The 13,793-nt window shown below is 40.4% G+C and overlaps 1 protein-coding gene across 6 annotated transcripts in view; it reads left to right on the forward strand.

Annotated features, from left to right (window-relative positions):
- Positions 1 to 628: 628 nt before the first annotated feature.
- DNM3 (dynamin 3) overlaps positions 629 to 13,793 on the forward strand; it is a gene marked incomplete at both ends in the record, with an annotated part of 567,700 nt that continues 554,535 nt past the window's right edge. For all 6 annotated transcript variants that reach the window (XM_082656445.1, XM_082656448.1, XM_082656446.1 and 3 more), the window contains one exon: positions 629 to 789. In XM_082656445.1, coding sequence (XP_082512571.1) covers positions 629 to 789 — 161 coding nt within the window. The remainder of the gene's footprint in view (positions 790 to 13,793) is intronic.

Raw genomic sequence — 13,793 nt, forward strand, 5'->3', positions numbered from 1 at the left:
TTAGACTCCAAAAGGCCGGCTACCCCAGGAAGAGCCAGGGTTCTGAAGTGGGGCGTGAGAACGAGAGATTTCCTTCTGGGAGGTGCACTCTGGAGGCGGTGCACTGGTGGAGGCAGCCGAGGTGCTGCCGCAGGCGACAGTGCTGACTTGTTACCGGTGGTAGGGCTTTCCACTGGACTTTGGCTTTGTAGCTACTGAAAGGGAACAGTGCCGCCGGCTGCTGCTGATTTTGTGCCATTCCCTGACCAAGTGCTGTAACTCTGCTCCTGAGCCTTGAAATCAGACGACAGAGGCGGTGGCATCTGGCCGCAGCTGGGAGGCAGTGCGTGCGCGCCGCGCTGGGATGTCTGGCTGGGAATACTAGGGCAAAGCAGACGCCCAGCGCGCCGCGGGCGGGGCGGCGCTGCCGCGGGGCCAGGCCACGCCCCCGCTCGCCTGCGCAGGCGCGCTTTGGGGCCGTTTCTGTCAGGAGCGCACTAGAGGCCGGACAGTGGCGGGATCCGACGTCTGACTGGACCCGGCTGACTGAACTGAGCGCGGCAGCGGCGGCGAGGGCTGCGTGGCCCCGGCTACCCGCCAGGTCGCAGAGACTAGCAGGGTCTAGCGGGCAGCCGGCGGCGCAGGCACAATGGGGAACCGGGAGATGGAGGAGCTGATCCCTCTGGTGAACCGTCTGCAGGACGCTTTCTCTTCGCTGGGACAGAGCTGTCTGCTGGAGCTGCCGCAGATCGCCGTGGTGGGCGGCCAGAGCGCCGGCAAGAGCTCGGTGCTCGAGAACTTCGTGGGCAGGTGAGTGTGCAGGGCGCGGGGGTGGGGCGGTGGGGGTGGGGGCGACCCCACTCCGGGCCGTTCGAGCGTGGACGGCGGGAGCACGAGGCTGGACCAGGGGCTGCGGCGGAACGGAGGGAGGAGCGGAGGTGTCTGTGAGGCGGGCGGGGTCGTCCCGGCTCCGGGCATCCTCTGTCCCTCCCTGCCTGGCGGTTCTCCTGTCTGCCTTTCATCCTGCTATACAAAGCCATTTCCTCCTGGTCCTCCGGTCTGGGAGTCGGGGGAGGGGGTCCGCCCCGGGATCGACTTCCCCCGCCCGATGTGCACCAGCCCCGGGCAGCCTGGGTGCGTCGCGCGCCCGGGAGCTTCGCAGTCCCCCTCTGTTTTCCCAGCTCAATATCCTCCTCCTTTTCTAGTCAGCCTCCCGGAGGCTCTCGGCAAGGCTGTGGGGTATATTTCCCCGCCCTTCCCCCCCCCGCGCCCCCCCCCCCCCGAGATGCTTTCCTTCTTGCCCTGATTCTCGGCTCCTGTCAGCTGTCTACTGTTCGGGACAGTCGTCGCCTGCCCCTAGCAGGGGAGGCGGGGTACGAGGAGAAAGAAACCGTTTGTTGTGGTGAGGCTTTAACCCGCGACGCTTCCCCACCATTCTCCTCTCTAGAAGTCGAAGAATAAAAGGTGGTGTGTTCGCGTGTGCACCTATTCACAGATCCAGGCATATGTCAGAGAAACCGAGGCACAGACTCTGAGGGGGGTGGACGTGGACTTGTGTTGTCCAGGTGCCATGTCATTCCTGCATCATCTCGGAAGGGACGAGCATCTTTCTCGCACTCTCTCTGCGCCCCCTCCCCCCAGCATCATCTTCGGTTCCTTAAGCTTTTATTTGTCCTGCCAGCCTTCAAGTTAACACGCTGAATCTAAATTATAGTTACAGGTTTCGTAGTTACTCTTAATTCAGAAAAAACTAAAGAATTAATTTTTAAATTGGGAATCAGCATTTTTTCCATTGAGCAATTCATGAGAGATTAAGTTACCTTAACGGCCTTGCCTGAGCAGTGTAGACATTTGCTAAGAAAAGCCCATTAGAAAGCATTATGAAAGCCGAAATCTGTTTTCTAGCAGTAAACCAGGTAGAAATGTACAACAGCCGAGAGAGTGGGCCAGAGAGGGTACAATACAGAGATTGTACTTTACTCTTTTTATTTGGTATTCAGAAAGTTCCTGTTTTTTGGGTTTTTTTTTTCTTCCTTTTTTGTTAGTGTTTGGTGATGTGTAAAATTTAGATATTCCTATATCTCCTTTGGGAATGCTAGTATCCATAAAGTGTATATTCTTTTCTCTCAGATGATGCTCTGTCTCTCAGATGATACTCTTAGGGTTTTTGTTTTTTTGTTTTTTGTTTTTCTGTTGAACTAGAAAACTAAGAAACCCAACTAAAAAAAAGTAAAATTGCTGACGGTTGGTATCTTTGACTAAGTCACTTAATCACTTTGCTTGGTTTTATCATTAATCTGAGTGATGAGAAAAGTGATGGTAAAGCATTTTGCCTACGTCATCATAGACTTATGGTGAAGTGATGGATGAATATGTGATTTAAAACATGTACACAGAACAGTCACATACTTAAGGGTTTTACTCTCTTTGATTTATTGCCAATGAAATTCACTAAATTTAAAGTGGTATCTATAGGGAAGGTGAGGTTTAGATGACAACATTTTTTGGGTTTTCAAACTCTAGAGCATTTAACAGTATGCCTTACTTGTCATTTAGCTACTTTTGTTTTTTAAACAAATACTTAAAGATTAAAATTGTAAGTAATTCAAATGCAGTGACCATATTTTATGCATCTTTCATATATTTAGTTGGATGAGTCTGTTTTATAAATGCACTTTTTGTGGCAAGAGCTTTTGAACCTAATGTCAATTTTATGCATGTATCTTAATTCTGTTCTTCAGATTTTCAAATCCTGAATATATTCATTAATGCTGTAATAAAATTGTAAACATTTTTCCTCATTAACTATCCTCATTTCAAATGAGAATTTAAAAAAATCTGGAAGAGTAAAATATTGTAGCTTGAACATTTTTTATGATAGAATGAAAAATAGGGACGTCATTTACCAGAATACACTAGTAATTTATTATACTTTTTAAAGCTTTACCAATAATTAATTACTGTAAGAATGTCAAGTCAAAGAAAAGGATGGACATAAAGGGAAAAACTCATTTAGTAAACATAGCAATGCTTTATTATCTGTAGAGATGACACCTGCCAGCAGAGCTTATATATTACGAGAAAATTAATTAAAAAGGTCATTTGACTTTAATAAAGTTTTCGGTCATTGAATTATTGAGGAATCTAATTTCTAATTATAAACCAACCTTGGGGAAAAAGGAATTCTCTATTTTGTTAGGAGATTCATCCTAGGTGGAAAAAACTACTCGTATTCTACTATAACCTTTTATCTTTTTATTATCCAGAAATTTTCCAATAAAGATAAGGTTCTTTTCTTTAAGAATGAAACTTTCCTCTTTTACATGTAGCTGTTTTCATTTTAAGACTCTGACCTCTGTGCAGTTATTGAACAGTCATAAAACAAGGGGTCATTACTTGTATAAATTAAGCATTTGCTCATCATTTAAGCTGGTCTTCAAAATAATGATGCATTTTCTCCTTAATAGTTAACATTTCATGTTTAGTGGACTAAACATCTCTTCTCCTCTCAGTTTGTTTGTTTATATTGATTTTTTTGACACCACTGAGTGAATTTGGATGTGAATGGGTTAGTTTATTTAACTGTAGCTCTAAAATCCAATTTTGGGGTGACAAGTTTGAGATTATTATGAATAAAATGAATCATGAATGAACTACTTGTTTGTGATTTTTCTTGCTGAAGTGATGAATTTACATATTAATGTAATATAGTGTGAGTAACCAGATTGTTCTTTTGGGTGTTCAGATGAGATATAATGCTCTCAGTGAGAGGCAGCTTAAGGTCTAATGAATAGAAGCTGAGACTCATGGTCTGAATATAGGGGTTCACTAGATGGCTTGGGGTCTGCCCATTGGTCTGGTTTGTGTACAGAAGAATTTATTCAACTACTTTTACACACCCCTCTTTATTTTTTAACAGTGCAGTGAGACGTTGATGATGATAATGGTCAACATTTATGGAGTGCTTGTTATGTATCAGGTACTATTCTAGGTGCTTTTACATGGATAATCTCATTGAATCCTCATAAATCCCTGAAGAGGAGGGTACTCTTTTTTTTTTTTTTTTTTTTGCGGTACGCGGGCCTCTCACTGTTGTGGCCTCTCCTGTTGCGGAGTACAGGCTCCGGACGCGGAGGCTCAGCGGCCATGGCTCACGGGCCCAGCCGCTCCGCGGCATGTGGGATCTTCCCGGACTGGGACACGAACCCGTGTCCCCCGCATCGGCAGGTGGACTCTCAACCACTGCGCCACCAGGGAAGCCCGAGGAGGGTACTCTTAAGAGTTCTGTTTTGTAGAGGAGGAAATTGAGATTTAGAGACTTTGAGTAACTTGCTGAAGGTAAATTTAACATAAAAACAGTGGAGCTAGGATTCAACTTGAGGTATCTGGGCTCTATACTTGTGCTCTAAAACCTCTGTGCTGTATTAAACCCCCTCCATATTGAGATTTACCAGTTCCTCTGATAAATACTTTTAACTTCTTTTTTTGATCACACTTAAAATCACCACCTAAAATAATAAGAAACTGCTATGTTAATAATTTCATTCATATTTATTTATGTATGTCTATCTTGCCTCATTTCATGGAGGATTTGAGGCAACCCCTTAGGCAGAAACAACATTAGTTAAAAGATAAGTTTTTTTCTTCATATTAGACATTCTTGAAGGGAGCTCTCGGATATAATTGGGTTATTTATTTAAGTATGTATTGATAGGGAATATAACTTGTTTATAGAGGTGTTAAGTGAAAACTGTACTACTAGTTGCTAAAGTGTAAATGTTTTTTAATGACATACTTGTTAGAAACATTAGTTCTTCAATGCTTATTATATAGCCAGAGGATTCACATTATTTTCTTCTAACCTAAATGGTAAATAGACTTTCAATTTTGCACAAGTAGAATAGGTTTTTTTGACTAATGGGGATCAAATAAAGGATAAAGTGACTATGTTGAGGGGAGTACATTTCAATGTGGAATGTCATATAAGGTTTATTTATTTAGTTGTGAGGTTTCTAAAGATGGGTATGTTGATTATCAAATTAGAGTTGTTTCACAGGAGAACCTTAAAAGTGAGCCATTTAATGCTATTGTTGAATGGATGTGACCAGATAATTTTTCAAAAATCCAAAGTCATTTATATGTCTTAGATAGATACTAATTTTTTTTTTTAAAGAATAACCACTTCTGTAGGCTCTTTTATTTTTTTTTTGGGCTGTGTTGGGTCTTCGTTTCTGTGCGAGGGCTTTCTCTAGTTGTGGCAAGCCGGGGCCACTCTTCATCGCGGTGCGCGGACCTCTCACTATCTTGGCCTCTCTTGTTGTGAAGCACAGGCTTCAGACGTGCAGGCTCAGTAGTTGTGGCTCACGGGCCTAGTTGCTCCGCGGCATGTGGGATCTTCCCAGACCAGGGCTCGAACCCGTGTCCCCTGCATTAGCAGGCGGATTCTTAACCACTGCGCCACCAGGGAAGCCCCCGATAGATACTAATTTATTCTTAAATCCTTTGACTGATTTCAAGAGAGTATTAAAAATTGAGGTAAGAGTTCTCTAATTGCAAGTAAGATTAGGCACAGAGCATGCATATTAGTAAACTTCTTAATTCAGAAATAGGTTTGTATTGAGGGAAAAGATTTTTAAAAATATCAAAGCATCTGAATTAGTGACTATTTTTCAACAATGGCTTCCAAGTATTAAAGTTATTAGGTAAATGGGTGCTAACAATTAAAATGTGATAATTGTTGAAAATCATACTTCATGGTTCTCAAGGGTCTATTAAACTGAAGTGTCAGAAACATAAACCTTGTTTCATCCAACAATGAATTGCTAAAACCTGAAATTACAAAGATATTTTTGCTGAATTCACATTATGTAATATACTTTTAGGTTATCATAAATTCAATTGGTAGGATTTAACTATAACAATCAACTTAATTATCAATAATTCGTTAGAAGCAATATACCTAGGTGAACTGGACTTCATAGGATATCTCTGTTTTGAAATTTACTTATGATTAACAGATATCAAAAAAATGCACTCCATTAACTTCTTTAAGAATGAAGTTGGGCAGGCGTCATCCAAAACTTTGGAGGAATGGAAACTTAGTAGTTAGCTGTTCTAGAAGGTAGGCTATTGGGCTCTCTACCAATGGGACATACATTTAGTATATTAGTGTTTGTCTTAGGTAGTAAGTACTTGGTGCTAGGGCTCATAAGTACAGTTAAATTATGCTGTTTTACTTATTATGATTAATTTTAAGAGAGGACTGCAAGCAGCTAAAAGAAATAGATGATTTTTTTCCTCTTCCACCAGAGCCAAGTCAAGAGAACTCTGAGCTAATGTACTGTATAGAACAATTCAATTTATTTTCTATATGGCCAAAGTTTTGCCTATCTCTAAGTCTGCTTTGCTTTTTCTCACAGTTAGCATTCATTTAAAAATTCTCAAGGATTATGTTATAGTAAACACATTTTTATAAAGTGGAAGGAAGAAGGAGACCAATATTTGCTTCGCCTTACTTGGTTGCAGGCATGGATTCTGTTATACACATTCCATGCCTTCTGTAGCTTGTTTTCACATCCCCATGTTAATGAGGGAGGAAACTCAGGGTTAGAGAGACAAATAATTTGTACAAGGTCACATGGCTAGCAAGTGCCAAGCTGGAATTTAGCCTTGGATATGACTCCTATTGATACTCTTGAGAAATGTGGGCAAGGGAAGTCAATGAGCATATATTACTGAGTTCTAAGTATACTGGGTAAGAACGTAGAAGGAAGTATAAATGTATAGGAGCTGATGTATATATAAAAAGAGAACTGACAGCATAAGCTCTGAGACCACAACTTTCAAAGAGTTTGTAAAATGAAGGCAGTTGGGTATAATGCAAACTAAATGGGACAAAATTTTTACTATGTCACTTTATTTTTGTGAAAAAGAAAACAACTCTGAAAAACTACAATTCTGAAAATGAATTGTGATATAGTGGAAAGCAGACAGTATTTGAGATTTCGGTGTCATTTGGCAGTCGGTATCATTTTAGCTCAAGGCTGCATGTACTGAAGTATCGATGTCAAAGCAGGGAGTTGGTGATCTGTGTCTCAGTGTCTGACTTGACAACAAGGCATTGAATTTAGACTGTCACTTAATCACAAAGAACACTGTATGTTGGAGAGCGCCTGAGAGAAGAGTAGCAGGAAAGAAAAGAGGTTGGAGAGATTAAAAATATAACTGGATGCATTGAGATAGGTGGGATGGATCAGACTCACTAAGGATCTTTAAGGAGATGGAATTCTATTCTTTAAGAATAAGGCATTTAGTTAAAGTAGTAGAGCAAGTGGAAGACAAAATGTCAGGGAAAATGTTCTAAAGGCAAACCTGAGAATAGAAGGTATTTAGAAAGAAAGGAGGGTAAAGGCAAAGGGAAGGTTGATACTAAATGATTTGTATTATTGAATTAAACTGTTCCAAAAAATTAGAAGGTTTATTAATACCAGGTTGGCAATTTTGGTTTTTTTGGTCATAGCTGGCTTAGCTTTTTTAAAATCAGTAGTGAGGACTGGCTTTTCATTAGGTTCTGTAAAAAACTTTCTCCTGGTTTAATTTTGGTCACTTCTTGGAGCTACATTGGGATGCAGAGAAACAAGAGATTGGCCCAAGGTCAGAAATAGAATCACAGTTGAGTTTGGAACTTGGTGTTCAGAACTGGGAGCCCCATGGCAGTTCATCATTTTCTCTTCCTCCTCTTATTGTTTTAAAGTGCCTCCCTCTCATCCTCTCCACCTCCTTTTCCCATTCCATTCCATTGGACCACTCTTTCCTCCTCCTTGATACTCCCCTCCATTACTTTTCTTGATGGTAGACCAGCAATGATTTTTTTCCCCCCATACACAATAGGGTAAAGAGACAGGGAACAGGATTTTTCTCAGGTTTAGTCCAGGTAATTTGGCTGAGATAATATATTCTAGAGTAAATTGTAACTTTTAGGAAACAGATGGGCCCAGGAAAAGACTACATGAAATAGTGGATGTTTTCACACAATATTTGTTTTTTGGTTTTTTTTTTTTTTTTTCGGTACGCGGGCCTCTCATTGTTGTGGCCTCTCCCGTTCCGCACGCTCAGGCTCAGCGGCCATGGCTCACCGGCCCAGCCGCTCCGCGGCATGTGGGATCTTCCCGGACCGGGGCAGGAACCCGTGTCCCCTGCATTGGCAGGCGGACTCTCAACCACTGCGCCACCAGGGAAGCCCTTTCACACAATATTAATATTTTCACACCAGGTGGGCATATCTAGAAAGTTGTGCCTGGGTTGGTCACTGATTGACCTTGCTTAAACCGAGGAAAGCTTCTGAAAAGTTGTGTATGAATAAGTAATATAAATGGAAAGGTTACTATTTAAAGAAATGGGTGAGATTTTTTTAAAATTAAGATATATATTTGGGGCTTCCCTGGTGGCACAGTGGTTAAGAATCCGCCTGCCAATGTAGGGGACACGGGTTTGAGCCCTGGTCTGGGAAGATCCCACATGCCACGGAGCAACTAAGCCCGTGTGCCACAGCTACTGAGCCTGCACTCTAGAGCCCATGAGCCACAACTGCTGAGTCCATGTGCCACAACTACTGAAGCCCGCGTGCCTAGAGCCCATGCTCTGCAACAAGAGAAGCCACCACAATGAGAAGCCCACGCACTGTAACGAAGAGTAGCCCCTGCTTGCCGCAACTAGAGAAAGCCCAGGCGCAGCAACGAAGACCCAGCGCAGCCAAAAATAAAAATAAATAAATAAATTTATAAAAAACAAAACAAGTGAGCATGCTTTAAAAGAAATAATAAATAAGATATATATTTGGGTAGCAAATCCTTACCTTTCAGTTTGCCTGTTTAATAGTTTTTTGTGTTTGTATTCTTTGGGTGAGGCCCATCAATGTCACAGAAATTATTTTAACAGTTTCAACAAGCATTAATGTTGCGTTAAATTCTTAATGTTAACAAGAAAGGCAAGATAATTGTTGAGGAAAAGGATGACTTATTTGGTCCATGAATTTTATGAATGATACAGGATTGCTTTAGATTTTGTTTTTCTTCTAACATCTCTGCTGAAGATTCTCTATTTCCAGGAGTTTGAAGTGTGTGTGTCTCAGTGCTTCTTTGTGACAGTGTCTTATTTTCATTTCCCGGAGCTTCAAGGTCATGATATCCCCGGGGAATAACACATACACACCTATTAGAAGTTAGTAGGGCTTCTGAAGGACCTCATTGTCTATAATTTCCTTGGCTTGAAATTGAAAAGACTAATTCATTTAAATAAGTAATTTGATGGGTACCTAATCTTACTTAAGATATTTGTTTTCTTAGATCCTCAAAAAGCCAATATTTGAAAAGGAGTCATCATATTCTGGTGATAGAGTGCCGGCTTTGCTGGTAGGTGTGTCCGTCCCACCGCTGACTCTATACTGGATACACACATGGCTCCTCAGCAAGGCACTGAACTTCACTGAGACTTAATTTCCTCATTTGCATTATAGGGACAATAATACAGACTTCATTGTTTTATGTGCGTGTGAGTTCCAAGTAAGATGATGTAAAGCGTATGACCCATAATAAGCATTTAATAAATGATTGCTGCAATATTGTGATTTATAAGAAAAAAAATATATTTTGTCATTCACATGACATGTCATTCACATGGTAATTCTCAAATATATTTGGTCTTTGTTCACAGTTCCTGGCTCACTGCTCCCAAAACCCTTGGAATTTCCGAAGTGTTGAAGGTGATAAGGGTGTCTTTTGTTAGGTTAATGAGGTGACTTTTGGAAAGCGCCCAAGGATGAGGGCCGATTACCAGTGGAACCAACCACGTGATTAGAGAGTTGGAACTTTGTCCCATTCCCCACCCCCAACCTCTAGGGAGGGGAGTGGGGCTTCAAGTTGAATCAGTTGCCAGTGGCTAATGATTTAATCAATCATAACTGTAATGAAGCCTTCATAAAAAAACCCCCAAAGGACAGGGTTCAGAGAGCTTCTGGGTTGGCAAACACGTGGAGATTTGGGGAGAGTGGTGTACCTGGAGAAGGCATGGAAGCTCCTCACCCTTTCCCCATACCTTGTCCTGTATGTCTCTTCTATATGGCTGTTCCTGATTTATATGTATCTTTTTATAATAAACCAGTAATATAATAAGTAAAATGCTTCTCTGAGTTCTCTGAACTGCTCTAGCAAGTTGACTGAATCAAGGAGGAGGTCATGGGAACATCCAATCTGTAGCTCGTGGGTTAGAAACACACCTAACAACCTGGGCTTGTGATTGGTGCCCGAAGTTGCAGGAGAGAGTGGTCTTGTGGAACTGAGCTGTCAACCTGTGAAATCTGATGCTTTCTCCAGGTAGATAGTGTCAGAATTAAGTTGAATTGTAGGATACCCAGCTGGTGTCCGGCGTACTGCTTATTGTCGGTGTGGAAAACCACCTCCCCACGTTGGAATTGCTACCAGAACCCATTTAATGGTTATTAGCTTTAGTCTTTTATCTAGAATGGACGTTTTCCAACTATTTTAAAAATAACAGTCAATTTAGGAGAGAGGATAGATAGTACTGTGTCTGGTCTATGATAATGCAATCAATAAATGATAGCTATTTAAGTTTTTTATCTAGACTGGGTATTTTCTGAAACAAAAGCAAATTTAGGAGAGAATAGATAGTAATGTGTATTTGCAAATTCTCTTTTTTGTGCATGTGGGAAAAATCACAGCTGCATCAAAATACTAACTTTTAGATCAGACTAACTTAAAGTATATTTGGACCTTTTTAAAAGAAAGCATTGTCCACATTTTGCATAACCCCAGGGTATTTTTTTTTTCTTTAAACAGATATATACAACATAAATCCCGTTTGTATACTCTTCCCTCCCAAGAGTTCCAAAGTACTTTTCATTTATTCTTTTATTAATCCTAACAATATCCCTTAGAGCATAGTGAAGGCATGTTTTATTAACTTCAATTTAGAAATGTAGAAGATTGAACTAGAAGAAGTTAAGTGACATGCTAGGGTTTAAATGGCAAATACCAGAGATAATGAACATAAGTAGAATTAATAACATAGAGATAATAGAATTAAAATGAATCTTGCTGAAATTATTTTCATAAGTTCTAGAGGATGAATTTTAAGCAAAGTATTTGATTCTGTGATGTGGAATAAACCATTCTTAGCATATCTTTATCTTTTGGAAATGTTAGATGAAGTTGTAGGCAAAGATGGAGGTAGAAGTGGCAAAAACAACTGAGAGAGTCTGATTGGAGAAGCAGGACGACTTAGCAAGAATATGAGCTAAGACCAAGGAACAGAAATGATCTACAGACAAGGGATCAGGAGGTAAGATAGAAAAATAATAGTGTCTGGTGCTATTAGACCTTAGAGAAGTATCAAAATTCTTGCAGTAGGTGTTGAACTAATACCCAGTGACTCTATTTTCAATGGAAAGTTTCATATCCTGACTTGATTGACATTTCCACAACTGTTAACCTCCAATTTTAGCTCTGAGCTAGTTAACTAATTCCATTTGGTATTACATTATCTTTGTGTTGCTAGGTATGCCTCAGAAGCTTTGTGTAAGAATAGCTTTGGGTTATCCAGAGGAGGCTTAGAGCTTTGTGTGTATGTGTGTCTGTTTCTGTTACCTAGTTAATAAAACTGAGGTCCATTCTTTTCATATATTTAAAGGAGGAGAAAAGATTTGAAGAAAGAATACAGTGGAATCTTACTGCTGAGGGAGTTAGGAGTATTTGTGAGTTATCTAGTTTGAGGTGGATTTGATTTACACCCACTGTAGGTGTTCCCTGGATGTTTGTTAAAGAAATACCGCAGATAAGCTGAGGCAACATGGCAGAAAGCAAGGAGAGCTAGGATTAGTCTGGTCTTTACTGTCACCCCACTGGTCTTCTGCAGCTCTCCCTGTCTGATTTAGAGCCCCTCTTCAGTGGTCCTCGTTCATACTTCACTGCACAGGGATCTTACTGTACAGTTGGTTGCCTTGTCTCTCTGTCCAAATGTTTGCAGCTTCCATGAAGTCAGGAGCTGTGTTTCATCGGTCATTTTCCATAACACAATGCTGGCATATAGCAGGAGCTAAATGAATGAACTAACTACGTGATTCTATACATTTATCCAAGCTGAAGCATATGTTCTTCATCAATAAATTGGTTGAGGATGGGGTGGATGTTGGACTGGATCCGAGGTTTTCAAACTGTGGATGTGACCTACTAGTGGGATGTGATATCAATTTAGTGGGTTGCAACAGCCTTAAAAAAGTATCAGAGTACCTTCCAGGTAGTGATGATAAGCACTGTATGGTGAAACTTTTGTATTAGTTGTATATTTGTATATGTTTACCATGCAGCAATATAAAATGTATTTCTTACTATGGTTGTCCTCAAAATTGTTGAATGCCTCTGGACTAGATTAATGTTACCTCTAGTCATTTATTTAATTCTATATTTCAATAATAGGTTGTATTATGGAAGGCAGAATTCACACTATACTATACTATTTCTCTAGGTGAGTTAAAATGAAGAAATTTTAATATTTTGTTAAATTGACTGTCTTAATTGAAAAAAGAATATGTATATGTGATAAAAACTCAGACATTTCAAGAGTGCGTATAGTAGAAATAGTAAAAATTGTCTTTCTCTCACTGAGGTTTCTTATTTATTAAGATGTTTCATTTAACCTGCATATCTGACAAATTATATCTGAGTTTATATTTTCTTTATATGACATTTATTTGATTTTTGAGGGCAGAGAGAGTTTAATAAACTTGTTTGGTTGTAGGTAGATGATTAAACCAGTTGTGAAAGGAAACGTTTGAAAATTCTAATAGCAGGTGGATTTGTTCACTTACTGAGTCATTTACAGTCATATTTTGAGAGTCCACTCCATGCCAGAAACTGTGTGAGCCTCTATGTATATAACAGCTCCTTCAAAGAACTTCGTGACCCAGAAGGGTACAGGATTGATATGCACCATGCTGTCATTATCAGGGTAATCAGGCTAACAATTTTTATGCAAGGCATTTGTTAGAAAGTACTTGGCTGGGTCAGGATGATATCTCCAAATATCTGAGGAGCTGTTAATTGGAGATTGACTCTATGTCCCTGGAAGACTGAATTAGAACAAATGGGTGAAAGTTATAGGCAGGCAGATTTAAACTTAACATAAGGGAGACTGCTCAACAGAACGGTTGAGAAATGGAATGAATTGCCTGTGAAGCAGTAAGTATTCCATCACCAGAAGGATAGAGGCTGGGGATTAAAGACTGACTGGCTTCTTGGCATGGCGTAGAAGGGAGGCAGGTGGAGCCTCTGAAGGTTCTTGACTTTGAAGATTCTTGCTATCATATAGCAACAGTTATGTGTTTATGATTATTATTGGAAATGGAAGTTTAGATAGAATTTGGGTGTCTTTAGAGGTACAGAGTGGTCTGAATGGTTAAAGGAAAATATCACACCTCTTTGGAGAGTCCAGGAAAGATTTCATCAAAGAGGTAGGGTTTGAGATGAGCAGGAGAGTCTAAGAATTTGATAAGTTGAGATGGGGCCAGAAGTCACAGATTGCAGCCTTTTCTGACCTCTCGATGACTTAGGGATGGTTCCCTAAGTTTAGTTCCATGCTGTTTAACTCTTCAAGGTTTCTGACTGACTTATTGTAGTTTGTGGTCCCTGAGGCAGACTGCAAACTCCTTACTGGTATTCCCCATAGTATCTTGCACAATGCTGTTTTATGTACTTAATTTTTATTGAATTTTCACTAAGAAAACTGTTGACCCAACTTAAGAT

This window comes from Grampus griseus (assembly GCF_964374135.1).
Source record: "Grampus griseus genome assembly, chromosome: 1".
Lineage (NCBI taxonomy): Eukaryota > Metazoa > Chordata > Mammalia > Artiodactyla > Delphinidae > Grampus > Grampus griseus.